Source organism: Triturus cristatus, chromosome 2_2 (genome assembly GCF_964204655.1).
Source record: "Triturus cristatus chromosome 2_2, aTriCri1.1, whole genome shotgun sequence".
Classification (NCBI taxonomy): Eukaryota; Metazoa; Chordata; class Amphibia; order Caudata; family Salamandridae; genus Triturus; species Triturus cristatus.
Genome location: NC_140582.1, coordinates 923,337,374 through 923,364,426, shown reverse-complemented (window position 1 = coordinate 923,364,426; position 27,053 = coordinate 923,337,374). Strand labels below are relative to the sequence as shown.

General features: G+C 46.3%; 1 protein-coding gene across 5 annotated transcripts in view; it reads left to right on the top strand.

The window, feature by feature from the left end:
• ZCCHC4 (zinc finger CCHC-type containing 4) overlaps positions 1-27,053 on the top strand; it is a 452,628-nt gene that overhangs the window by 308,310 nt on the left and 117,265 nt on the right. For all 5 annotated transcript variants that reach the window (XM_085642314.1, XM_085642317.1, XM_085642316.1 and 2 more), the window contains one exon: positions 3,660-3,757. In XM_085642314.1, coding sequence (XP_085498440.1) covers positions 3,660-3,757 — 98 coding nt within the window. The remainder of the gene's footprint in view (positions 1-3,659; positions 3,758-27,053) is intronic.

Sequence of the window (27,053 nt, the reverse complement as noted above, 5' to 3'; positions counted from 1 at the left end):
GTCACCGCGACCCCCGTTGTCACCCTCCAGGGAAAAAATCGATACATACCGAGGAACCGAACCGCTTCCCCTGAGAGGAGTCATCGAAGTAGAAGTTGCCAGCGAGGGACATCACATTCCCACAAGGTTCCATGTTACAGAAGGGAAAAGGGGCACGCTCCTCAGCTGTCAGACAGCGGAAGACTTAGAGTTGGTGTTCTTTGCCAACCAAGTGCACGACCTCATGACCCTCATGAAATTCTCCAAGAGTTCCCCGTGCTGTTTGAAGGACTTGCTGCCTAAAAGGAAAGCAGTTCAAACTGCACATTGACTCAACAGTCAAACCTACAGCTCTAAGCCATCGGAGGGTACCTTTCCACCTACACCCACAGGTCAAGGAGGAGTTATGAAAACTGGAACAACTCAGAGTAATTGAGAAGGTGACAGGCCCCACGTCGTGGGTGTTGCCCCTGGTCGTTGCCCCCAAGCCAAAACAACCGGGAGCGATCAGGCTGTGTGTCGACATGCGCCTTCCTAATCAGGCCGTGAAGCGTGAAAGACCCCACACGCCCACAATGGACGATATTGTGGCGCACCTCAACGGAGGCAAGTGGTTTTCAAAACTTGATCTTAACGCTGGCTATCACCAGCTTGAGCTTGCCCCGGAGTGCAGATACATAACAACATTCTCCACACATATGTTGCTTCGGCAGTACCGGAGACTGAGCTTTGGGGTGTCGTCCGCCGCTGAGGTGTTCCAGAAGGCTATCCGGGAAACACTCTCAGGGCTGCAGGAAGTCATCAACCTGAGGAACACACTTCAATGGCTTGCTGACAGTGGGTTGACCATCCACTGAGCCAAATACTAATTCTACCAAGAATCAGTGGAGTTCTTAGGCTACATCTTTTCCCGTGATGGGTTGCTAGTTGATCCAAAAACAGCGATCGCCATCCGCTCAGCGCCAATGCCAACATCACCAACAGAGGTCCACAGCTTCCTTGGAATGGCTACGTACAGTGGTCGCTTCATCCCAAACCTTGCATCTTTGTCCGAACCCCTGAGAGGTCTCACGAAGACCGGAGTACCCTGGGAATGGACTGCCAAGGCAGAAGAGTCATTCCAAACCATCAAAGGAGCTCTCCTGGATAAGACAGTAATGGCATATTTCCAATTGAGCTGCCGCACAGAGGTAGTAGTCCATGCCAGCCCAGTGGGGTGGGGGCCATCCTTCTCCAGGAGATACCGCAAGAGAATGGGTCCCAGTAGCCTATGACAGCCGAGCCCTGACCGAAATGGAGACACAGTATGCCCAGATAGAAAGAGAGGCCCTCACCATCAAATTGGCATGTCACCACTTCCATCTATATCTCTATGGGCATGAGTTTCACGTGGTGACGGACTACAAGCCGCTGATCCCTCTCTTTGCAGGCACAACCCGGCTAGCCCATCCCAGGATTGAGAGGTGGGTAGTACAACTGCAAAAATACCGGTTCAAAGTAATATTCCGCTCTGGAATAAACAACCCTGCAGACTTCCTGTCACGGCACCCGGTCCCAACTGGGTTGGCAGGCCCCATCGCTGACAAGGAGAACACATAGGAGTTCGTAAGGATGATATCCCAAGAGGCATGCCCCAAAGTGCTCATGCTGGAGGAGGTAGGGTAATGCGACCGCTGGTGACAAGGGCCTGAGCAAGGTGAAAGAAACGCTTGCTGACCAGAACTGGCAACACTTCCTGGATAGAGCTCGAGCTTTGACAGACGAAGAGAGGATGTCACGCCAACACTTGTGGAGAACTCGCAGCGAGCTAAGTGAAGGGCCACATGGAGTAGTGCTACGAGGCACCACCATCGTAATTCCTCAGAGCCTGCAGCGGAGGGTGGTTGACGTTGCGCCTGTGGATCACCAGGGTATAGCCAAGACGAAAGCCCCTCTCCGCAACAAAGTATGGTTTCGAGGAATGGATTTAATGGTCGATGATACCATACGTGCCTGCCATTCCTGCACCATCACCAGCGGCGACCCTGAGCCCCACACAGTTATCACAGAAGAACCCTGTTTGCATCCGTGGTCGCAGGTCAGCATTGACTTTAGGTCGTTCCCCGATGGGCGGAGCACTCTCGTCTACATAGACTCCCATTCCAAATTCCCCATTGTGGAGATTGTGTCGTCCACCGCCTTTCCACAGACAAGGGCCCCTTGTACAGGGTTTTCGTAATGATGGGCCTCCCAGAAGATCTAAAATCAGACAATGGGCCACCTTTCCAGGGAAGAGACTTCCAAGAGTACCTGGCGTCCCAGGCCATTCGGCATCGTAATATCACGCCGCAATGGTCGCAGGCAAACGGGGAAGTGGAACGTTTAATGCGGACCTAGAAGTGGGCACTAAGAATCGGTGTGGAGAGAGGTGAAGAAGTGGAGGAATGTCTGCAGCGATTCTTGAATGCTTACCGCCAGACACCCCACTGCACGACAAGATGTGCACCTGATGTTCCGACTAGCACCGCAAGATAGCATTCCGGCGGGTCCTGCATGGAGTCCAGGGGAGCTGGACCTGAAGGCCACGCAAGCCAGGAGAACGGCCACCAAAGTGAAGGCTAGCCAGGTGCGGAAGGCACAGGTGACTGACAGCCGCGTGGGGGATCATGTAATTATTAAGGACCGACATCCAGGCTGGAAGTATCGCACGCCGTACGAACCTGATGTGTGGGAAGTCACGGAGGTGCATGGAACCATGGTGTCGGCTCAGCGTGGGTACCGCACAATTTCACAAAACATCTTATGCTTCAAATGGGTGAACACCGTCCCACGAGAAAAGAATGATGGTGGTCACTGGGACGCGATGGAGGAAGAAGTCATGTCACCACCCCACACGCCCAGAAGGAACATCGACCCCTCTCAGGCGAACCAAGGGACAAGGTCACCCGTGTCCGAGGAGCAAGAAGATACCACACAGAGACATTTGTTATCCCGCGATAACAGTGCCCGGGCAGGAGCCACTGACAACTCCCGGAGCCAGACGTATGGTCTCCGGCTGTATCCTGCCCCCAGCCAGAGACTCCGAGACTTTGTATGCTGATGGCCGAGCGAGGTCATTGAACGCCCTTCGTCTCTGTATCTAAAGGAAAGGAGGGATGTATTGACGTAGCCACCCGGCCTGCACTACACTATGTAACATTCTGCATGCACCCGGAGGGCGGGCTCGCCCGATGGTATTAATGAAAGGGCGCATGATCGCTCGGGTCTTGGCCCGTAACTTATACTATCGTGCACGTTACCGTCAATGCTTCGCTGCGTAGGGCCTACCGTCTGGGGGCACTGCTGTCCTGTGCCACCCCGGACATCACAGCTTTCAGTGCAGGTGGTGCAGGGGCACCGGGGGCCATGAACTCCAGTTATAGCTGTAGTTTATTTCCTAACCAGTAGGTTTGAGGGGCATTTTCTTTAATTGCGACAGGGGCAACGGCACACTTAATATGCCACTGGGTAAGTGAGATTAATCTTTGGTATACAAACAGAGTGATTGTGATGAAGGGTTCAGAACTGAATGGAATGACCTTTAGAGAAAAAAAACCTCGCATTCTAGTGCTTTGGGAGTCAGTCATATATTTAAACCTCATAGAACTACTGGCGAAATTTCCGTTTTGTCGTCCTCATTTTTTTCTCTTTTCTTCCATTAGGTATTTCCAAGGAGTTGCCCATTTTCTGGATCTTCCCATATTTCTTTGAGTCGCGCATCCTCGGTGTTTTTCCCAGCTTCTCTATGCTGGACTACCAGGTAAACAGCTGTTCGATACATAGTGTTTTATCCGGGACGCCATCCTTTTAAATTTAAATTCGACATGTTATCTCTAAGTGCAGTACAAACGTTAAATGTGATTTGCACGCATTATGGAAGTTATGTTTGCATTCAGGAACATTAGACCTGAAATACTAACACAGACAGGGCTGACAGATCAAGAACAGGAGGCTAGCTTAGTCACCTGGTGTCTGGTGTATGTCCCAACGTTTTTCAAGTTAACTAGGTTTGGACTCTTATTTTCATCTATTTAACTCCAGCTTACATGTCGGCAGTGCCTAGGTGTTGCAAATATCATCATTACGTTTTTGTTAGATATAAAGCCTTGTATTTACAAAATAAAATATCAGTGTGCTTTTTACACTGACGAGAGGAGCTGTAGCCAGTTCATCTTTCAGTAGTTCCAATTCAACAAATTATCCATCTCCTGGGATGCAGCAGCAGCAAATTCCCCCACCTTTGTAGCAGTATCTTCTGCACTTTAGTGAGCCCGGAATAGAATGTTTTAAACGGCAGAGTGAGCTTTTGATTGGCTTCCAGCTGCTAAGTATGTCTAGCCACTCCTGGAACAGTACACAAACATTATTTCAACCACTGTCCTCGATGTAGCTATATATTCTGAAACTAGGGCATAATACATTAGGACTTGTGTATGCATCCTAGTGCTCTGTGGAAGACAGCAGAGCAGAGGGAAAGCGGGTTAAAAAGCGTTCTTTTCTTAAGAAAGTTTTGGGGAAGAGGCAGGGTTCAGGGCCCTTTTGTGGCCCGAGATCAGGGCCAATGCAACTTTACTACGTGAGACCTGTGCTTTAAATGGCAAAAAAATACCCCGACATCCCATACCTTGTGGTAAAGGTGTAGCAGCAGAAAGGGTTTGGGGTCATGGGGAGCGTAGCATGACAGTCCGCTTATACACACATTTCAAAAAAGTACATTCACAACGACATCGGCAACAAGGACAAATGTGATAGGCAATCTGATCTATATGATTTGGTTGATCACACACCAGCTGCGTTTTAGAATGTCTTGCAGGGTTAAGGCACCTGCAGCTGAGAGCTGTACGTACCCAGCAAATTCCAACGGTATAATATCAATAAAATACATCTGGTGGGGAATGTACTTACTGGCGAGATCTGTGTGCACACCAGTCTTAGGTTTGATTCGTCATAAAGTGCCAGGGTGTACTTGGCCTGCTGATAAGCACAGCATGCACGTCATATATTTATATTTCATGTAGGTAGCTCAGTGGCTTACTGTTTTTATTGCCCGGATTCTTGTGCATATCTGCAGCTCCCCAGCTATAATTTGTTGTAATATAGCTCAGTGAGCTTAATGAGATATGAACCGGCACCAAGGAGACCCGTGCAAGCTGCAAGGCGTATGCTTACAACCCTGATGGTTTTTTCTCAATGTTTCGTTGTTCTTTTGCTAGAAAGGATTCCGTTGGGTATTAATAAACGCAACTTACAAACGCTACATAAATGGATATTAGTATAATAACTTAAATACACAGGTACATCTCACCGCTTAGGTTTCTGCGTATCTCTTTAGTGCAGCGCTTGGAATAGTAATAGACCTGGCCCCAAATCATAGTTCATCTCTTAAGTATTAGTAAAGTGACCATACATTTGAGTGTCTTCGTTTCATCCAGTGAAAGTGCCATAAAGGTGTTAGGCTACAGCAAGGTCATAGCCAGGAGTAGACTCAAACAAAAGGAGTGCTGATGGCTCTTTAAATGAGGCATTTGTTTTTGACCTGACTGAATCTGAAAATCACCAGCGTCGCTCACAGTCAGCTTGTTGCTGTGAACCCAGAGTACACAAAATGTGGTGGCTAGTGAATGTGTCTGTGGTTGGTAAATTGCACCATGACACATTCAGCACGTTTCAGTGGACGGGCCCAAGTCTTGACTATCCCCAGTGACCCCCCTCCCCCGACACCAGGGAGGGGCATAACAGCCCCGGTCCGATTAGGACCCGGGACACTCTGTGTCTGCCTTCTGCCCTCCAGTTCTTCACAAGATGCAAATCCAAACACGTTTTTCAACATCTCAAAAGAGAAGCTGGGTGTCAAAAAGCAAAGATTGTTGTTGAACCAGCTTTTATTCAGTTTACTTAAGACAAAGTTACATTTGTAAAGGTGGGGCGATTTTCAGAGAAGTTATTCCGTTCTTTGCTTGTGGCAAACATGTTTGAAATTGTTACCTTGGAATGACACACAGCACCATAGTTTCAACTTGTTTGTGCTTGTTAAAATAATTCCATATTTAATATTCCTTTTCTGCATTGGAGCGTTCGCCTATGCAGGGCATAGCTTAGCCGGTGAGATTGGGGGTGGGGGTGAATCTCAAATTTACCAATTAAAAAAGCAGTGGGCGGCAGGGTGAAGGGGTGAGATGACCAAGGTTTGGGGTTTGGTTTGGGAACCGGGCTAATGCTGATTTACATTAGATGGGCCTCCGTCTAGAGTGGTACAGGGGGTGAAAAACAATGGGTAGAAATGCTACCCAAAGCAATTGCCACTGGCTAGACTATTTGCAAGCATTCATGCCATCACATTTTTGGTGTTTGAATGCCAGTAGTATGCCTTGAAACCTCAGACTGGTGCAGCTTTCCAAATCTACTACTGCCAAGATGTTGAATTTCAAAAAAAGTAGTACATTTGCATCCATTCAGGAAGTACTTCTGTGAGTGCAAAATTACAACTTTCTTGTTAAATCATTCACTATATATAAATATTTGCACTCCAAAAATGAACAAGGGGTATAGGGTGGCAAGGATGTACTTAGGGTTTAGGGGTGAGTAAGGGTATTGGGCAATAAGGGTATTTTTATGGTTTTGGGGTGGGTGAGGATATTGAGTGGTAAGGGGATTTTTAGGGTTTGGGTGGTGGGTAAGGGTGTTTTTAGGGTTTAAGGGGGGTTATGGGTATTGGGTGGTAGGGGAGTTTAGAGATAAGGTTTTTGGGTGGGAAGGGATTTTAAAAAAAGGGGCTTGGGGGTCACCCCCTAAAAATAGAAAATGTGCATGTATGTGTGTGTGTGTGTGTGTGTGTATATATATATATTCACTGAAAAAACCATGGGTTTCACACACGTTATAGTTAGGAATTAGCATTTAAAAAACCTTAGAAATTCACTGAAAAAACCATAGGTTTCACACACGTTATAGTTAGGAATTAGCATTTAAAAAACCTTAGAAATTCAGTGAAAAAACCATAGGTTTCACACATGTTATAGTTAGCTGGACATTTTACTCGTAAAAAACCAATGAAATTGCCCCGTTATAGTTAGTTCAGCTAACTATAACTCACGCGCCCGCAATGCACTGCTGATGACGTCACATATTACATCACTCATGACATGGTCAGTGACATCACTCATGACATCACTGATGACATCTCAAATGACATCACTGATGACCTCACTGATGACATCATCCTTGTGATAGAGTGGCAGACCTCCTCTCACCTTAATATAAGCTTTGATACACACATTCAAAAATAGAGACTAAAATTTTCAAAACAATGGACATACCAATACCAGTTACAACAACCTCTTCAGTAATTCTAAGATCCACATACACATCCACTCATTCACCAACAGTCCTATACAGTCACTCATACATGTACTCACTCATCATATGTACTCATACACCTATACATCCTGTTACATAATGCCACTCATCCATAGAGTTACTCACACACATAGTCACTCATGCTAATAAAGAATCAAACATACATTCACCTGCATATACAGTTATACACACACCACCACACTTACTTCTACGGAAACTTACACATACTTAGTCTTTTAAACAATCACTTATAGAAACACATACTTATTCATACAGGAACTCTTTCAATCTGTCCCTCTCACATATACTCACATATATACACCAATAGTCACATATACTAGTTTAAAACATATGTAGTTACTCCTGAAGACACTATTGGGACAGTCATTCACTCACTAACACACCCATACACACACTCATCCACCCATACAGTCCTGCACACATGCTGTCTTCAACACATACAAACAGTGAGTCACTCATTCATGCACCTATGCACTACGTAATACCCCCCACCGAACCATACAGACACTCAGACTGATACTCAAAAAAACAACTACTAACCTATATAGACACCCATGTAGCTACTCACCAACCCATGCAGCCACTTCTACACAAAGTGAGAGATACACTTAATCAGTCAGTTACACAATCAATTTTTTAAAAACAAATCATCCATTTAGACACTTATATACCCATATATTCTTCCATCGACCTTGAGATATACATATATAAAACATATTTAATTTTCAGAAAAACACACATTCACTGGATGATGTCATCAGTGAGGTCATCAGTGATGTCATTTGAGATGTCATCAGTGATGTCATGAGTGATGTCACTGACCATGTCATGAGTGATGTAATATGTGACGTCATCAGCAGTGCATTGCGGGCGCGTGAGTTATAGTTAGCTGAACTAACTATAACGGGGCAATTTTATTGGTTTTTTACGAGTAAAATGTCCAGCTAACTATAACATGTGTGAAACCTATGGTTTTTTCACTGAATTTCTAAGGTTTTTTAAATGCTAATTCCTAACTATAACGTGTGTGAAACCCATGGTTTTTTCAGTGAATTTGCAAGGTTTTTTAAATGCTAATTCCTAACTATAACGTGTGTGTAACCCATGGTTTTTTCAGTGAATTTGCAAGGTTTTTTAAATGCTAATTTTTTTTTTTATTCTTCATTTTTTTCAAACATATTTTTAATTTAATTTTCTTTCATTTTATAAAGACTATGCTTAAATTTTTAAAATCCTTAAATATTTTTTTTTAATATATTTTTTAAAATAAACATGTAAAATTTATTACCAGATTTTTTTTTTTTATTTTTTTTTTTTTTTTTTTTTAGTACGCGTACCGTAAGCTCACGGTAAGCGTACGGTTTACGCAACGTCCGTAATCTATCTACGCTGCTTGCGTATAATTACGCAATTTGCGTAGCCGCGCGTACTGCGCGTGGGACGCGTGCGCGCTTACGCCACACGCGCACGTTACGCGGAAGTGCCGGGGAGTGACTGTTATGCGCATGCGCGGAAGCGCGTGTCTTTTTTACGCGCACGCGTACTTTTTGCCGTAAGCGTACCGTAAGCGTACCGTAAGCGTACGGTAGGTCATGTGATCATGAAACACAACTTTTGATTGGTTGAAACTACTTTCAGTTCTAGAACTCTCCTACACCACACCCATTCCCCTCATTTCTGCTTGTGATCCCTTGGGAGAAGGAGCTGGTTTGTCTTTGGGATACGATGGCAGAACAGCAGAGCTCTTCTGAGAGTGAGCCTAGCACCAGCAGCACTGTCTTGAGGCAGAGATCGAGGAAACAAAAGCCTTCTTATGTTTGGGATTATTTTACTTTTCCAGAAGGCCAGCAAAAGGTGAATGCACCCTTAGTTACTTGCTGTCTGTGTAAGCGTGTACTTTCTAGAGGTAATCCTAACAGGAAGTATTCCTTTGGGAATCACACCATGAAGAGGCACCTCCAGGATGTACACGGAAGGACACATGGTCATCTTTTTGGAGGTAACTCTTCAGAAAGACGAGCCAGTACATCCACAGCAGCTCAGCCTGGACCATCATCTGCAGGGCTGACTCCTTCTTCTGCAGGTCAGGTGAGCCCTTCATCTGTGGGGGGAGAATCTCCTTTTGCTGGCCCTCTGGAAATGAACCTTCGATTTCGGAAGGTTGATATTCATTGCACATTTTGTAAAGGTCTAATTTGTCATAGGGAGACCAGTGTTTCCCTAGTGAACAACAAAATAGATCAGCACATTTGTAGCTTTGAATGATTTTCCCATGCTTCCTTTCCTCTGTCCCTGCATGAACACAACGGTTCTTTTAAGAGCCAACCTTATCTTTCATCTTTTTTTTACATATGTTTTTTAAAACCTTTTTTTTTTTTTTTTACCGTACGCGTACGGTGCGCGTACCTTTTTTTTATTTTTTAAAAAAAACACTAAAAATCAATTATCACATTACAAGGTCCTTGAGAGACTACAATTATTATTATTGACTTACCATACTCACTCAAAAAAATATTTATTCATTTGTTTTTTTAAAAAATAGTTTAAAAAATGTTTGTAGTTTTCGAAAATTTTCTATATCTATCTGGAAAAAAAGAAAAAAGTATTAATATTTTTAAAACATTTTATAATACAGTACACATATTTACATTTTTTTCCAAAAAATATTTTTGCCTTATTTTTGCTGTTTTCAGAATATATTTTCAGACCACCACCATGTGTATTCTCGGTGACTGCCTACACTCCAGCAAGGGCAACCAGCCTTAGTGATGCTGAATGTATTTGCATTACAGACTGAAACCTGAAAACCCCACTCGCTTGTAAATACTGTGCATGACTATACATGGCAAGCACATGGGTGTGTGCTAAGACTCTGCTTCTTCCCCCAAAAATTCGCTCCCCCTTTCCATCTAATGCAACTGTGAAATCACCAGAGCAAGACGCAATAAATCTCTGCCTATAATTCCTCTCTGCACACAGAGTCATGTTTTCACATTAGACCCAAAACGAAATTTCTTTGCCAATTTGAAAGCACACTTACTGCTCTTTTTTTTTCGGGCCAAGTGAAAATCTCTTTTTACAATTTGAAATCACTTTTACAGACTGACACATTATGAAACCACTATTTTTGATTTATTTAATTGCACGTGTCCAAGCTGTTTTTTTTTCAGACCACCACCATGTGCATTCTCTGTGACTGCCTACACTCCACCAAGGGCAACCAGCCTTAGTGATGCTGAATGTATTTGCATTACAGACTTAAACCTGAAAACCCCACTGGCTTCTAAATACTGTGCATGACTATACACGGCAAGCACATGGGTGTGTGCTAAGCCTCTGCTTCTTCCCCAAAAAATTCGCTCCCCCTTTCCATCTAATGCAACTGTGAAATCACCAGAGCAAGACGCAATAAATCTCTGCCTATAATTCTTCTATGCACACAGAGTCATGTTTTCACATTAGTCCCAAAACGAAATTTCTTTGCCAATTTGAAAGCACACTTACTGCTCTTTTTTTTTCGGGCCAAGTGAAAATCTCTTTTTACAATTTGAAATCACTTTTACAGACTGACACATTATGAAACCACTATTTTTGATTTATTTAATTGCACGTGTCCAAGCTGTTTTTTTTTCAGACCACCACCATGTGCATTCTCTGTGACTGCCTACACTCCACCAAGGGCAACCAGCCTTAGTGATGCTGAATGTATTTGCATTACAGACTTAAACCTGAAAACCCCACTGGCTTCTAAATACTGTGCATGACTATACATGGCAAGCACATGGGTGTGTGCTAAGCCTCTGCTTCTTCCCCAAAAAATTCGCTCCCCCTTTCCATCTAATGCAACTGTGAAATCACCAGAGCAAGACGCAATAAATCTCTGCCTATAATTCTTCTATGCACACAGAGTCATGTTTTCACATTAGTCCCAAAACGAAATTTCTTTGCCAATTTGAAAGCACACTTACTGCTCTTTTTTTTTTCGGGGCAAGTGTAAATCACTTTTACACACTGTCACATTATGAAACCACCATGTGTAACTACAACAAAAACAATTCCCATTTCTATTATTCATTTCTTAAGTTACCACATACATCCCCTCTCAAACTCTAAACTCACCTTTAAAATTAGTTAGTTGTGAAAGAAATGTGACACTCAAACAGCAGATTATCAGAGCCAGGATCTCTGTTGTGTTCACCTCTCTCCTCTCAGCAGAACCAGATAATGGCAAACTTTCCCTCTATTTTTCCACACATATACATGTAAGTTTCAAATCTCAGTGCTTCCCCCTTTTTTTTAAATGTAATCACACATTTCTATTGGTTGAAAACCAACCCTTTTCCAAAAGTACCCTGCCCCCAACTTGACTTCTGCCTAGTACCCTTCCCCCAACTTGACTTCTGCCTGCTACCATAGCAACAGCTCATGGAACACTGCTGTGTGCAGTTAGGTCAGAAGTTCGACACACAATGTTTCAATTCCACAGAGCAAGAGTGCTTGACTTTTCAAACCTAACAGCAAATCCATAGTACTGTTCTTTGGTTACACATTTTTTTGTACCAATACAAAACATGCTTGTATTAATTTTCACATACAGCCTAGTTTTTTTTCTAGAATGGTATGAAACAGCCAATCAGTTCTTTTTGTTTTGTAAAAAATATGTATGCCTCCATTTCCAAACTGTCTTTCTTTTCATATTGCCATTCTACTGAAAGACACCTCCTGAGTGCATCCAGTTCTCCTTTGAAGATGTTCACAGTGTGGATTGTAGGGCACAGCTATGTCTTCTGGAGTGAAAAGTTTGCAGAGAAAACAGATATGGTGAGAGACCTTGCTTTGCCAAATGTAGACATTAAATGGATTGGTCAGAGAGGGTTAAAGTGGCACCAATTGATGCCATTGGTGAAATCCTTCATTCAAATCCAACACCCTGACCTCATAATAGTGCACTGTGGTGGCAATGACCTAGGCACTTTGACTGGGGTAGGTCTGGAAATGCTTATGAAGGACACCTTTGCACAACTGTTTACACTTTTCCCTAAAACTGCCTTTGTGTTTTCCAACATATGCCAAAGGCAAAAATGGAACTGGTCCAATCATTTCTGTCCACAGATTGACAAAGCAAGAAAACACGTCAACAAATCTGTTTCTGCTTTCCTCCGTGACTATGGTATGGGTGCCATTTACCACAACAACTTGCGTTATGACATGCAAGACATTTATAGAGGAGATGGTGTGCACTTCAATGATGAAGGGAACAGAGTCTTCCTCTTGAACCTTAGACTCTGCATCGGTACTTACTTGTAGGTACCACTAAAAAAATGACTTCATAAACACAACAGCTCTTTTTAGAGCTCCCTAATTTCTAAACTCTTAAATCTGCTTTTCATTTATCTATTTTTATTTTTTTACCGTACGCTTACCGTAAGCTTACCGTACGCGTACCCCGTGATTTTTTTTAAAATCAATAAATGTTTTTTTTGTACTTTTCTGTCCTTCTTTGACCCCCTTACAAATGTTAGGGGGTCTGTAACTCTCCTCATTGCCCCCTTTCCTTGTTTTCACTCTTTTTTTTCAGAGTGAAATACACAAAATGGCGGCCGCCGCTTCCTGGTTTCGGCCGATTCGAATGTTTACTAAGATCTAACAGCCAATCAGAATCGCGCTCGCGCACGCCGCCGTACGCTTACCGTAAGCGTACGGTAAGCGTACCGTAAGCGGGCTCAGATATATATATTGATTTAAAGGCTATTTTCTCAGAATCTACTGAACAGATTTACACCAAACCTACAAAAGGCACTTCCTTGACCTAGGGACTACCTCTCTGCCAAATTTTGAGTAATTCTGTTCAGCCGTTCGGGCTGTAGCTCGTTCTAAAGGTCCTATGGAAAAATGCATGGGAAAAACGCGTTTTGGGACCCCCCTTTTATCTCAGCCCCCGCTTGACGGATCCCCCCGAGACTTTCAGGGTAGGAGCGGAGCGTAGCGCCCCACCTATTTTGAGAAATTCACGAGGATTCGTCGACCGGCGCCAAAGTTATTCAAAATAGAATGTTGAGGTTTTCCTATGGAAACGTGGTCCTAACTATAACTACCTACTGGCGACCGCCAGTAGGTAATATATATATATATATCCTTATAATACGAAAATAGCAGGATTTTGCTTTTAACAAGTGTCCAGTGCAAAGGCCATGTTATCTTCAACAACTAATGAGTCTTTCTTACTCTCAATTATTGGATTCTATGCCTGTCAAGGCCTTTAATAATATATGTAAACTATGTCTATAACTATTTATTTACATTAAGCAGAATGGCCATAAATGCCAATCCTCAAATTAGGCTTTGTTATCTCCCTTTGGCCCTGTTCAATGCTGTTTTGTTTTGTACACATTTTAATCAATGGCCTCAATCAAGTGTATTTTTGAATATACACAGGTTTATAGATCGTTATCTTTTGCCTCAGGTCAGTGATGTTTTTTACTATATATAGGGCCATTGATTATAATGGTGGTATTTCAAGCCTGAGTTCAGAGAAAATCTAAGATCCTATTAAAGACAAACAGATGATTATTTTATGTGTATATGCGATGAAGTACCCATTGCAGTACATTATAAGGATTTTTGAGGATTGAGGCACAAAAAAGAGTTACTTTATAAGGTCATGGAACGCCAAGATGACATTCAGCCTCATTCCTCTATACCAGGGATACTCATAGTACGGCCCGCAGGCCGCCAGCGGCCCGGCAAGCCTTTCTTGGCGGCCCGTGGACCTTGCAGACATCGTACCCAGACATGCCAACCCTACCGATTCAGGCGGGAGACTACCGATTTCAAGGCTAGTCTCCCGCCTCCCAATTCCTGCTAGCAAAAACCCGATTCCTTGGGGGATTTCAGCTGACAGGGCTTGTATTGTGTAGAGTGCTAATTCTTCCAGCAATAATCAGAGTGGCGATGCAGGAGCTCTAGAAAGGGTGAAAAAGCAAAACAAAGCCTCATCAACAAGCGAATGGTCTTTTAAAGACCCGTGAAGTACTCGGGGGCGGCTGTGTGTGTACCTGGAAGATTTTTCAGCCCGCTGGGCTGCCACGGGGGGGGTGGCAGGGGGGTATGTACGCACTGCCAGCAACCTGCAGGCCAGTGCACAACACTTGCATCACCCTCTCTCTGCCTGCCACTGCGCTCAATGCTTCTGAAAGGTAAGGAAAAAAAACGTGCATTTTGCGTTTCAAATGTCCGATCCTGCAGCAGCACACTTCCAAAGCCCCTACATGACAGTAACCCGATTCAAGGCCCCATTCTCCCGATTTTTTTTTTTTTTTTTTTAAATCTCCCACTTTGCTCTTCTAAAATGTTGGCATGTATGATCGTACTGGTGTTTTTTTTTTTTAACAGTGTCAGCAAACACAGACTCTGCTCTGTGGGGGCCCGGGGATTCAAGGGATAGTCCGAGTGGAGCTGCTGGGGCGCTAAGAGGTGAAATACAACAAAGCCTCGTTATCATGCAAATGGTCTCTTAAAGACCTGCGAAGTACTCAGGTGGGGCTGTGTGTGTGCCCCGGAAGGGAAGCTGCCTCAGCTGCCACACAAGCGGAGGGGGGGGGCGAGGTGACAAAGAATTACAAGAGAACAGCAGGGTGTGAGAGTCGGGTAAGGGGACAGAGGGCAGAAGGGAGAGACAGAGACAGACAGATAGAGATAGAGACTAACAGACACAGGGACAGACAGATAGACAGAGACAGGGACAGACAGATAGAGGAAGAGACAGACAGATAGAGGCAGAGACAGACAGAGGCAAAGAGACAGACGGAGAGGGAGGGAGACGGAGAGAGGGAGGGAGACGGAGAGAGAGGGGGAGACGGAGAGATAGAGGGAGACGGAGAGGGAGGGAGACGGAGGGCAGAGGGAGAGGGAGGGAGACGGAGGACGGAGGGAGACGGAGGACGGAGGGAGACGGAAGACGGAAGACGGAGGACGGAGGACGGAGGAAGACGGGTAGAGACGGAGAGGGAAGGAGAGGGAGGGAGGGAGAGAGAGAGGGAGGGAGGGAGACAGAGGGAGGGAGGGAGACGGAGGACGGAGGGAGAGGGAGGGAGACGGAGGACGGAGGGAGACAGAGGACGGAGGGAGACGGAGGGAGACGGAGAGAGACGGAGAGGGAAGGAGAGGGAGGGAGAGGGAGAGAGGGGGAGGGGGACAGAGAGGGAGGGAGACAGAGGGAGACAGATGTTTTGAAAGGTTTTTTTTTTTTTTTACTCTAGCTCCGCCCCCCACTGATGCCGCCCTCACTGACTCCACCCCTACCAGTGCGGCCCTCGGCCACTAACCACACTGTAATTTTGGCCCCCGACAGAAAGATTGTGAGTACCCCTGCTCTATACGATCACCTCTTTATGGTCATGGAACTCCTTGGTGACTTGCAGTATCCTTAAAATATATAGCAGAGGGTATTTCATTGCTTATAATCCATGATCAGTACACCACACTAGCCACAAACCACTTCAGTCCTTTGTGGTGTGTTGCTCATCACATGAAAGAGGCAGTATGGTGGCAGATATGAAGAAAAACCCCAGAATCGAATGCAAAATTAAATAAATAAAAAAACAGTAATTAGTTGCAAAAATATATTGGAACCTGGATTATGAAAAACAGATCTAAAAAGTGACGAGGCCCAGAATGTGTAGGAAAAGGCAGAGAGATTCTATTTTTCCTGCAATGTACTTTAGTGTGGAAAAAATAAACGTGTTGTCGTAAATATCTTCTTTCTGCTAATTACTGTTTATTTTAGAAAGAGACCAGCTGTAATTATGCGTGTAGCCTGCCTTTCAGCTTGGCTGCTGGCCATGGTATGCGGCATGATGTGTTTTTTCATTATTGCAGGTGACTAGAGACGTTACAAGTCACCTGTAATTAGGAAATTAGAGATGAGCTTTGATACAGGGATTGCAGTCTCCCATGCATTATATATACAATTATGGATGGGTAATAGTGAAATATGGGGCTGTTTTCACTGAGGGGTTCTGAGTGACATCAATAAGATAACAAGATCGAAGTTCGAGTTGTCTATGATGTCACTCAGAACTCTGTGGAGAAAACCATCCCCGTAATTCACTTTTTACCCATCTATAATTGTTATGTCTTACCCCCAAGGTTTAACTGCCCCTGCTTTTAACTACAACTACTACGGAGGGGCAGAGGAATAATGGGGAGCCATACATAACATGGCCTCTTTTCCGTGTCCAAAATGTGAAAAAAAAAACAAAACCTTGGTCTCTTGCCACCAACCCCACCACTCTCTGTGCTGTCTTCTCCAGACACTTCGCTCCCTGGTTTCCAGAGCTGCTGTAGCGTGCTCTCAGAGAGCCCTGCCAGAGCAGCCTGTAATTCCTTTATGATGTAGCAACAATTGGTAACAAGTTCTGTTGCCCACCATTGCTACATCATAGCAGTGAATGGCTGGATTTAGAATCCAGTCATTCATGCTAATAGCTCTTTATGTGAGGCATCCACGACAGCTCTATTAATGAAAACTCTCAGCAGCAACGAAGGACGATCATAATCACTGATTAATTTTCTTTGTGTCAGCGAGGTGGTGCTTCCTTTATATCGAGGCCTCGAGGCCTCTTTATGGTAGCGCTGTCTGTGCTGCTGGACTCAGTAAAGTTTAGTTGCTGCCTCTTCACCGCTCAATCCCAAAAGGGCTAGGAGTAATGGGTTCACTGATCCTCAGCAAAACCCAAACACTGAAAAAGTAGGCCTAGAACACTTCAGCTAAGAGCCACACCTGCAGAAACCTTTCTTTTTCTTACACATTTATTTATTATTTTTAGAATGCAGGAAATAATCAAAATATAACCAAGATGGCAGCATTGCACTACACAGTTCAGGTGATCTCAAATACCTAGCGATGTCTCTCTTGGCCACCAGGTAACCAATGCTGGCCAGTAGTCTTTGGTGTCATGACTTCACTGTACCCGGTATGACCCCTGGCATCATTATCTTAGGGTTCAAAGTGGTGGGTATATGTAATAGGTTTGTCATGATGTCATGAACCCTCTGTCAGTAAGAAGAGATAACCTGGCATGATCAAATAGAACATGAAACTAGTATCTGTAATGCAATAGGTCTTGCTTTTACCCGACTTTGAGCTATTGGCATTGTAAATGACAATGCCTTTTATTTATGTTTTGGTTTTTAAAACATAAATAAAAGGCATAGTCATTTACAATACCAATAGTTAAAACTCTCGCAAATGCGAGACCTATTGCATTCCAAATGCTTGAAGGCATCGCTGAGTTGCCCTCTTCTGTCTCCCATGGCCCCTGAAGAGCTCCCCGTTTGCTATGAGTTAAATAAACAAGCCGGTGGTCGCAGCTTAACACAAGAGACCCACGTGCCCTCCTGTAGTGAGAGAAACTCATTAAAGAATCAAGCCTAATAACAAATCAAAAGCCATCATTCAAGAAGAACAATGACACAAGCCAATGACAAATATGGGCAGGGCTTCAAGTACATACTCCAATACAGCATGGCTCGCAGAACATCGCATGAGCTGCCCAGATTCGACCTAAAAATGAAACCCCTTCCCCGCAACACAATCCCCAGATGGCTAGAAGTGCCAAGCAGCAGAATGCTTAAAAGCAGCTTCATAACAGCAGCTAGCTTTACAAACAGAGCAGCATGTGTTATTTAAAAGAAAAATAAGTTGTGCAGCATGTGGAGCACTTTTACCCTTCCCCCTTGTCTCCATGCATTTACGAATTAACAGGCTGACAGAAGAAATGTTGCAAAAATGAAACGGACTCGCTGAGTAACCAAGAGGGTCTCAGCCAACAGGTCTGCTTCTGACGCCTCTAGAAGGGATTAGGAGGACGGAGCTTTTAGCTGCCTGGGATCTCTGAGAACAAAGGAGAGACAGCATTCCTGTCTCCACCACCACCCCTCCTACAATGGCCGCTCCCGCAGGGCCTGAGAGGCAACGGAGGATCAGAGCGACCTAAAGTGCTCAGTGAGGCTTGTGCTTTTAAAAAAAATAAAATATATATATATATAAAGGAGCAGTTAGTGCTCCAATCCCTACAAGGCGAGCTTCTTGCCTGCTGCAGTGTGTGAGCTTCTAGTAGAGAAGCCAGTAGAACAAGAAGCCATGTGCCAGCCAGCGGAGAGGGCATAAGGAAAAGTTGTGCAGGTCAAGAGAACATATGGGCCATATCGAAAGGATCGGTGTAGCAGGGGCGGACACCAGGGCGGGAACGGAACACCCACAAGATGGGACAAATGTGAAATTCGTGAAGGCAGACAAAGCAACCTATTAAAAGTGGTGGGCTGTCGTGGGTGTGTTTCATCTCTACATACAGATTACAAAATGCCTCCTAGAGCAGCGCATGCGTGCTGTCTCTAGGCTTGACCTAAAAATGAAACCCCTTCCCTTCAACACAATCCCCAGATGGCTATAAGTGTCGAGAAGCAGCAGCAAGCTTACAAGAGTTTATGTAATGTAACGGGTCCTTTTGTAAAACTCCCTGACACTTACGGGTAAAGTTTGCGATATATAAAATCTCATTAAATAAAATAAAACACAATCCCCAGATGGCTATACGGCACTGGGAAGAAGCAGCAAGCTTACACGAGCTTTACAACAGTAATAAGCTTTAAATCAGAGCAGCATATGTGCTTTAAAAGGATAAAAAGTTGTGCAGCATGCAGAGCGCTTTTACCTGTTACACGTCCGTACTGCCATGTTGTTTAAGTAACCAGCTAGGGAGGAAGCAATAGAGTGGGGCAGACTGAAGGAAAACTCACGCGCGACTGCCATGAAACTGAAAACAAAAAAATGGCGCTCGCAGATGTATTTAATTAACACAGCGCCCGCTTTGCGTGTCGTCCAAAAGAAAAATGTAAATAGAGCAGCGCATTTACGCCCGCAGATGTATTTAATTAACACGGCACCCGCTTTGCGCGACATCCCCCCAAAAAAGTGTAAATACAGCGAGATGCATATAAAGAAAGCTGTATTTGACACGGTAATTGAAAATAACCAAGAGGAGGGGCCATCACACGCTGTACAGTGTGATGGCCAAACAAAAGGTTCTGTGAGTGAAATCGCAAAGGATGGAATGAAGCAGGCAAAAGAGGGGTAATTACACATATGCACCAATAACAAGCCAGCATTTCTGAATGCCATAGATAGTAACCAATGGCAATTGGTGGGTTTGCCAAACCCCACAGAACAGATATAAAAGTTCGATTGAAGCTCGACCTAAAAAGGACCCATCCCCCCTCCCCCAGAATTAATATATGAGACAGCCGCACACCAGCACAAGAAATGAGAGAGACTGGGGGTTGCCCCCCTTATAAAAGTTCCAGTATCCACTGTCTCTCAAGGGTCACCAACTCCAACCTCCATGAGTAGTCCTGTCTTTTCCCAGAAGCCAATCCCAGGTGGTATCATCTGTGCTGCCAAGTAGAAATTATTTTATTTATTTTTTCCTTTAAAAAAACTTTCATTAGCATCTTTAAAACAATTGTTGTTGAACACAGTGTTTCGCATACAACCCAGACCGGGCCGGCCGCATAAATACATAAGATATCACAAAGGCAAAGGATAGATAGATACACAGCAAGTCGCCTACTACCTCTTCGGGCCAGCCGCCTTAAGTAAACAACTGTAAACACTATGGAGGAGCTACAAAAGGACATCAGTATGCTTGGAGTGTAAAGTATCTTGTCATCTCGAATAACGTTAAGCGTTACAGATGCATATTCTTGGATAAGCACAACTGCACTAGATAATTCCATGAAAGACAGCCGCCACCTTGAGGGAGTGCCTGGCCCTTATCAGTCACTGGTGTTGGTGCTAGAACTTTTAGCAAAGAACATCTTGTGGCCTAGTGTGTGCTAGTCTCTAGGGTCAGGGTAACGTTAAGAAATGTAACTAATAACATCAATCAAACAAAGTCTGTACAGGTCGTAGCGGGATATTCAGTGTGGGGCACCTGGATGGCGCCTCAGAATCCGGCGCGGAGGGGAGAGGGTAGGCACCAACGACACGCAATGTACTCCATGTTGGCTAAGGAGGCGCGCACTTCAGTTGCATTAAAAAATCTGGTGACTTCTAAGTTTTGGGGGGCTAAAGCAGGGGAATTCTATGCGCATAAGATAAGATATCAATGGCTGCCATATGCGCTGAAATTTCTTTTCGGTGTTCGCTAAGTTGTGGGACAGTTGCTCCATAGCTAGGATATGCCACACCCTATCGAACCTTTGGGCGATGGAGGAGGGGTGAAGTTTGCTTCCATGCGCACGCTATGAGTTGTCCCGCTGCCAAGAGTAAATGGCTTATAAGAGTCCAGTCAGCGCTAGACATCGCGATTATGTTGGAGGGGCATATACCTAAGATTATCATGTGTTGCAGATGTGAGAGCAGGAAGCCAATGATGCATTTAATGTGTCCCAGAACTTCCTTCCAGTATGTAGCTATCACCTGGCATGACCACCATATATGACACAGGGTACTCTCATCCTTTCCACAGCGCCAGCATAGGCTGGGGACCGTTGGATAAATAACAGCTAGGCGCGCGGGTGTATAAAACCTTAAAGGATCAGCTTATATACAGTGCTGCCGGAGGTGAGGTTGCTGTAGGTTTTGGGGATGTCTCGCCTTAGTGTTTCCCACTGTTTGGGTATAATTTCCCCGGGGTTGCGTCATGCCAGGCAGTTTGATATTTATGGGTGCAATTCGGGGTTGAGTGTTGTAGTCCCTGATAGGTTTTAGAGATCAGTCCCCCAGTGCCATCAAAGGCCTGTACCAATTTCTCAAAGAGGGTAAAGGGGTGAACTGCTATCATACGAATCCCAGGATGGGATAGCCAATGGTGTAGCCGGAGATATTGGAGCCGTGCAGTGGGAGGGATTGCAAATTCGGTTCTGCAGTTGACAAATGTCTTCATGACATCCCCCACAAATAGGTCTCGTATTGTGAGACGATCGCCGTCACTCCAGCTGCTGTATGCGAGTGTTGGCAAACCCGGCGGGAACCCCAGGTTGCACGCAATGGGGGTGTTCGGGGACAGGAATGTGGTAAGCCCCTTCTTTACAGAAAATCTGTCCCAGATGTCCAATACTGTCTTGGTCGGAGTCGCAATATATGTGCTCCGAGGGTGGGCGGGCGTGCTTAGGCAGCCAAGCAAGGTCCCTCAGAGGTCGGCACGCCATAGACCAGTCCATGTCGAATCAGTGCTTCTCGCTTTCGTGCACTACCCACTCAGAGATATATCTCAAATATGTCGCCCAGTAATATTCCAGCAGATTTGGACATGCCAAGCCTCCTCTATTTCGTGGTCGCATCAATAGTGAGTGCGCTATGTGAGGCAGTTTTCTATTCCACACAAAAGCGTGTAGATCCCCCTGAAGGTGCTGTATTTTCAGCTGTAGGATTGGCGTGGGCAACGTCTGGAAAAGGTACAAGACCTGCGGTAGGATGTTCATTTTAATAGTTTTAATACGCCCTAACCAGGAGATGTAGAGGGGCTTCCACTTCTGAAGGTCCGCCACGATCGAACGACGAAGAGCAGACCAATGGTACCATGAGGGAAGTGTGGGGGTGACATTGAGGCCTAAATACTTGGTGGAGTCCTGACGACCACTGAAAGGGAGTCAGACTCTGTAACACTTTAACCTCTGGTGCCGAAATATTTAGGTTGGGGACGAACGACTTGGACATATTAATCTTGAAACCGGACACAGCTTCAAAAGTCAGCAAGCTTTCACAACAACACAGGGGAGCGAGAGTTCAGGTTGAGTCAAGGTGAGGTGGAGATCATCTGCAAACAAGTTGATTTTATGGATCTGGCCACCAAAAGGTATGCCTTTAATCCCATCTGACTCTCACCCCCTATAGCTAAGGGCTCCACCGCCAATGCAAATAGCAGGGGTGAGAGTGGGCACCCGTGCCCCGGTGCAGCGATATCGAACTTGTGACCCGCACATTCACTCAGATGCAGGCTGTTGGAGCAACATATGATGCCATGACTTTAGAGATAAATTCCCGCGCAAGGCCTATTTTACACAGCACTGCTTGAAGGTATGACCAGTCCACCCTGTCAAATGCCTACTCCGCGTCAAGCGAGAGAAAACAAGCAGGGATGTTCAGTCGATGCATTCTTTTCTACTAAGTGGGCTATGTACCAGACATTATCCGCCCCCTTTCGTTGGCGGATGAAACCCACTTAGTCGGGCTGATGAGACCAGGTAGATACGGGTCAAGGCTAGTAGCTAATATGTTAGTGAAAAGCTTAGCATCTGTGTTAAGGAGGGCTATTGGATGGTACGTGGAGCATTGCACTGGGTCTTTGCCTGCCTTAGGGTTAAGGGTGATCTCAGCTGTTGCCATTGTGGGGGTGAGGCCTGTGTCCACGAAAAAGGAATTAAACGGGTGCAAGAGATGTTCTTGCAGCTGGGGGAGGAATAGGTGATAGAAAAGGTCGGGGAAGCCCGTCCGGGGGCCTTACCTGGGGGAGGTTCCGAACAGCCACACATAGTTCTTTTGCTGTGATGGGACTATCTAGGAGGGTTGTATGATGTGCGGAGAGGTTCCATGGGGGAAGGATCTTCACGAGAGGAAAGCCGCTGGTAATAATACCAAAAGGCCTCCAGTTTGTCCTTCTCTGCAGTCACCCATCTAGTGGTTCCTAACTGAATCTTAGCAATATGTGCCTTAGTGTGCCATTGGCCTAGCTTACTGGCCAGCAGCTTGCCCACTTTGTTCCCCCCTCATAATAATTCTGTTGCAGGGACAGTAAGGCGCACTCTGCTTTACCTGTGCGATGGGCGCGCAGTTGGCCACGCAGCAAGTCCAGCTGTCTTTTAGTTTGTCAGGATGGGGCCGCTTTATCCGAGCGCTCTAGCTGCTTGATCTCTGCCCTGAGTTTGGCTTTAAACCCGTCCCATAGTGTATGCAAGGAGATTTGGGCGACGCATTGTGCTGTAAATTATCAGTAATTTCCTTCCGTATCGCCTCCACGTCTACTGGGTCACGTAGAAGATGTGGGTTCAGGCGCCAGCGCAATGGGCATTCTGGTTGGGACACCCGACCATCCCAGGTGAGTTCTAGGTGGGCATGGTCGGAGATAGAGTTATCTGAAAGCTCCACTGTGCGCAAAAGAGGATAGAGGGGGTGACAAAAACCTAGTCTATGCGCGAATAGGAGGCATGTATGTGTGAGTAGAAGGAGTAGTCTCTCACGCCTGTGTGTTTGTAGCGCCATGCATCTAACAGCCCATAGTCCTCAATGTCCCTTTTTAGATGTGCCGACATGGCTCCAATGTTCTGAAATGTCGCGTTGCTTCTATCTAAGGAGGAGTCCCAAACCAAGTTAATGCCCCCCACAACATTCTGTCCTCCTCTACACCGTTTAGCTGTTCTCGCAGGATGCGTCTGATATATGCATCTTGAGCAGCATTCGGAGCGTAGATGTTAAGTAGTGTCAGCTTACGTTTCCCCCGAAGCAGTTGTAGGAACAAGTTGCAGCCCTCACTATCTCAAGTCTCTTTGACTACAGAGGTATAGAAGCTAGCTTTACAGAGTATGCCCACTCCCAGAGTTTTAGAGGTTGTGTATGCCCAGTGTCGTTTGGGATATTTCGGGTGTGTCATGCGGTGTAAGCCTGACTTCACTAGGTGGGTGTCCTGGAGCATTATGATATCCGGGTCGTGGTGTAGGATATAATGCCAAATTTGCTTCTGCTTATTCGGAGAGTTTAGGTCCAGATGTTTAATGAGAGTAGTTTAAGATCTCCCATGGCAGGTGGGGGGTTGAGGGATGCGCCCTGATGTTGTGTGCACAATCCAACAGCGGGATGCTGGTGCATGTTGCATCCGGGGTGAGGATTGCTGTCCCTGTTTTCTGAATCTCCTATTGCTACCATGACCAGGCCATAAGTCCCCGGCCTGCCCAACCGGACCATAGATCAGTAGTTCTGGTATTGAGGCCAGAGAGAGACACTAAATGTAAAAATGTAAGTCCGTTTTTATATAGCGCAGCTACTCACCCTTACGGGTCTCAAGGCGCTGGGGGCTGTAGTGGAAATTAAGTGAGCTATTGCCCAGAGTCACACGGTGCTGAGCTGAGCTGCCGCCGGAGCCGGGTATCGAACCGTGAACCCTCTGCTCTGAAGTCAGCTGCTCTGGCCGCTGCACCACACCTCAGCCACCGCTCACCCCCCACCCAGAGCGAGAGGCGCCCCATCGCCTTTGCGATGTGTTACCTTGTGTGTGACCTGTAAGAAAAAACAAGGTAAAACAGAGAACAACAGTGGACCAACATGGCCTAACAATGACTTCTTCAGCATGCGGAGATCGGCACCGAAGCGCTCCAATCCTGCTGGAGGAGTCACACTCTGGAAGAGAAAGTCTAGGGCCATCAGGGGTGCAGCGGGAGTGTCGGGCTACGTCAACGGCGGGTCCCGTTAATCCCCGGGGCCCATCATCTTCATCGATAGTTCCAGGGGTAGAGGCCTACAGCCGCTGTTACATTCCTTTAGGTGCTTATCCATGTCCAGCTTGCTTCTTGGTTATACAGATCCAGCTGTGGAGGGAGCAGGGGAGGCCCCACCCACTGAGGCTACGCAAGTGTCTAATGATGTTTCGTTTTGATGATTCTGACTGTTGCCTACTGGCCCTTCGTTGGGGGACCGTAGCCCACCCGAGGTAGAGATCACGCCCTGAGGCACCCATGCGGGAGAGCCCATCATCTTTCTGAGAGTATTCCAAGAGGCCCATCAGTGTTTTAGCTTCCGCCAGTGAGAGCAGCGAACGGTGCCTAACCTCCCATTGAAACATGAGGACAAAAGGGTGGCCCCACTGAGAGCGGAACCTCTGAGCTCGCAACTTGTCAGTAATGGGTTTGAAGTCACAGCGTTTCCGCAGCGTGACAGGAGAGAGGTCCTGGTAGAGCTGGAGTGTATGGCCTTGATATTTAATTTCGGTCTTTCAATTGCCTGCTTGCAAGATCCCTTCCTTCTCAGTGAAGAAATGGACTCTGGTCAGGATCTCTGGCGCACTATCAGCCTGTCCTGTCCTTGCAGCAACCTGCTGTGCTCTGTCTAAGGTGGGCGGGGAGGCATCATCCTTGCCCGAACCGTCTGAAGCAGGTCTGCAGTAAAGGCCATGATGTCTGTGCCTTCTGCTCCCAGGGGCACGCCTCGTATGCGGATATTATTCCGACGGCTCCTGTTTTCCAAGTCTTCTTGTTTGATTTGCAGCTCGATATTTTGTTTTTCAATCACGGCTATTCGTTTCTACAGCATCTTGTGGTCTTCGGATCTGGCATCAACTGTCCACTCAAGGTCGTTTACCATGTCCCAAATCTCAGTCACCTCTCTCCAGAGGTCATGCAGGCCCGACTTGAATTCCTCTTTGAGTGAGGAGAGATCTGTTCCATATATCCTTGCTTGATCGGGGCGTAGGGTTCAACCCCGGTTAACCCAGGCTGCTGAGTCTGGGGGATGGGCCGCTGTCTCAGACAGCATTATCTTTTTGCAAAGGGACATCACGGAAGTGTCCTTGGATGCCTTGGAGCGCAGCCTATCACGTGAGCGTGTCCATAATAGATGCTGTGCTAGGCATTTCTATCTCGGTGTTGGTCATGTCGTTAAGGCCCGCGACGGGGGGGGGGGGGACGGGGGTGGGGGTCAGGACCGCTCCCTGAGATATTTCTCTAATGATATACCATCACCTGGCCAGCCTCATGAAAACCTACCTGAACAAGGAACAAGGTGCTTGGGGCCTTCGCAGATGTATCAAGCGGTGAGGCCGCCTCCAGCTCCTGTACTTGCACAAGTGTCAGGGGATCGTGCACCCATCCAGATGGTATCGCTGGCTAACTCTGCTTCTCACCGATAATGAGTGCCCCAATGGAGGCTGTTGGCACAGGCTGTGTCGTCTGTGGGGAGTTGGACGTAGCTAGGTAGGTAGCGTTTCTGCTCCTCAGGTTTTCCCCAAGCAGAGTTCTGCCTGTCCGCCCTGGCCAAGCTGCATGCGTTTCCGAGGTTTCCTGCCTTTCACCACTGTGCCATGTTAATTGTGCCAGCTAGCCTGTTAATGTTGCAGGGTTTCTGATCCAAGGTCACACACACTAGTGTTCCCTCCAGTGGCTGCGGCTAGCACTGATTTTCCTAGCCAGCCTCTGCGTAGCTGTATTCACACTGCCACCTCCACAATGTTTCGAAGCAGCCCCCTGCCCTCTCACTATGCTTAGCCACGCTTACTTGGCCGTAGAGGACTCGGGGTCCTATATCCATCTAGCTCCCGCCAGCAGGCTAAATGTATGTTGGGGTCAGGTGTATGCACCTCCAAGGGTAGCCTGCGCACACTTGGCTCCAAATCCTCCCTCTGTGTCTGCCCCAGCCGCAGCTCCGCTTTTACCGGTGGGTCTGAGACAGTTCCCCCTCCAGGAGGCAGCAAGATGGGCCCTGCACTTGCTGCTTCAGCGGCGGGACACCCGGCATGTGGATAAACTAGGTTGTCAGGCGATGCAGGCGCTCGCTGGCCGTAGTCTCCTCGCAACCGGGAGAGGCAAGTCCACGCCCCTCCTCCACCAGGCAGGTCTCTAGCCACGTTGGCCTCAGCTCCGAAAAGGCAAGACCGGTCCCGCGCAGAGGTGGACAACAGCTCTCCACACCTCAG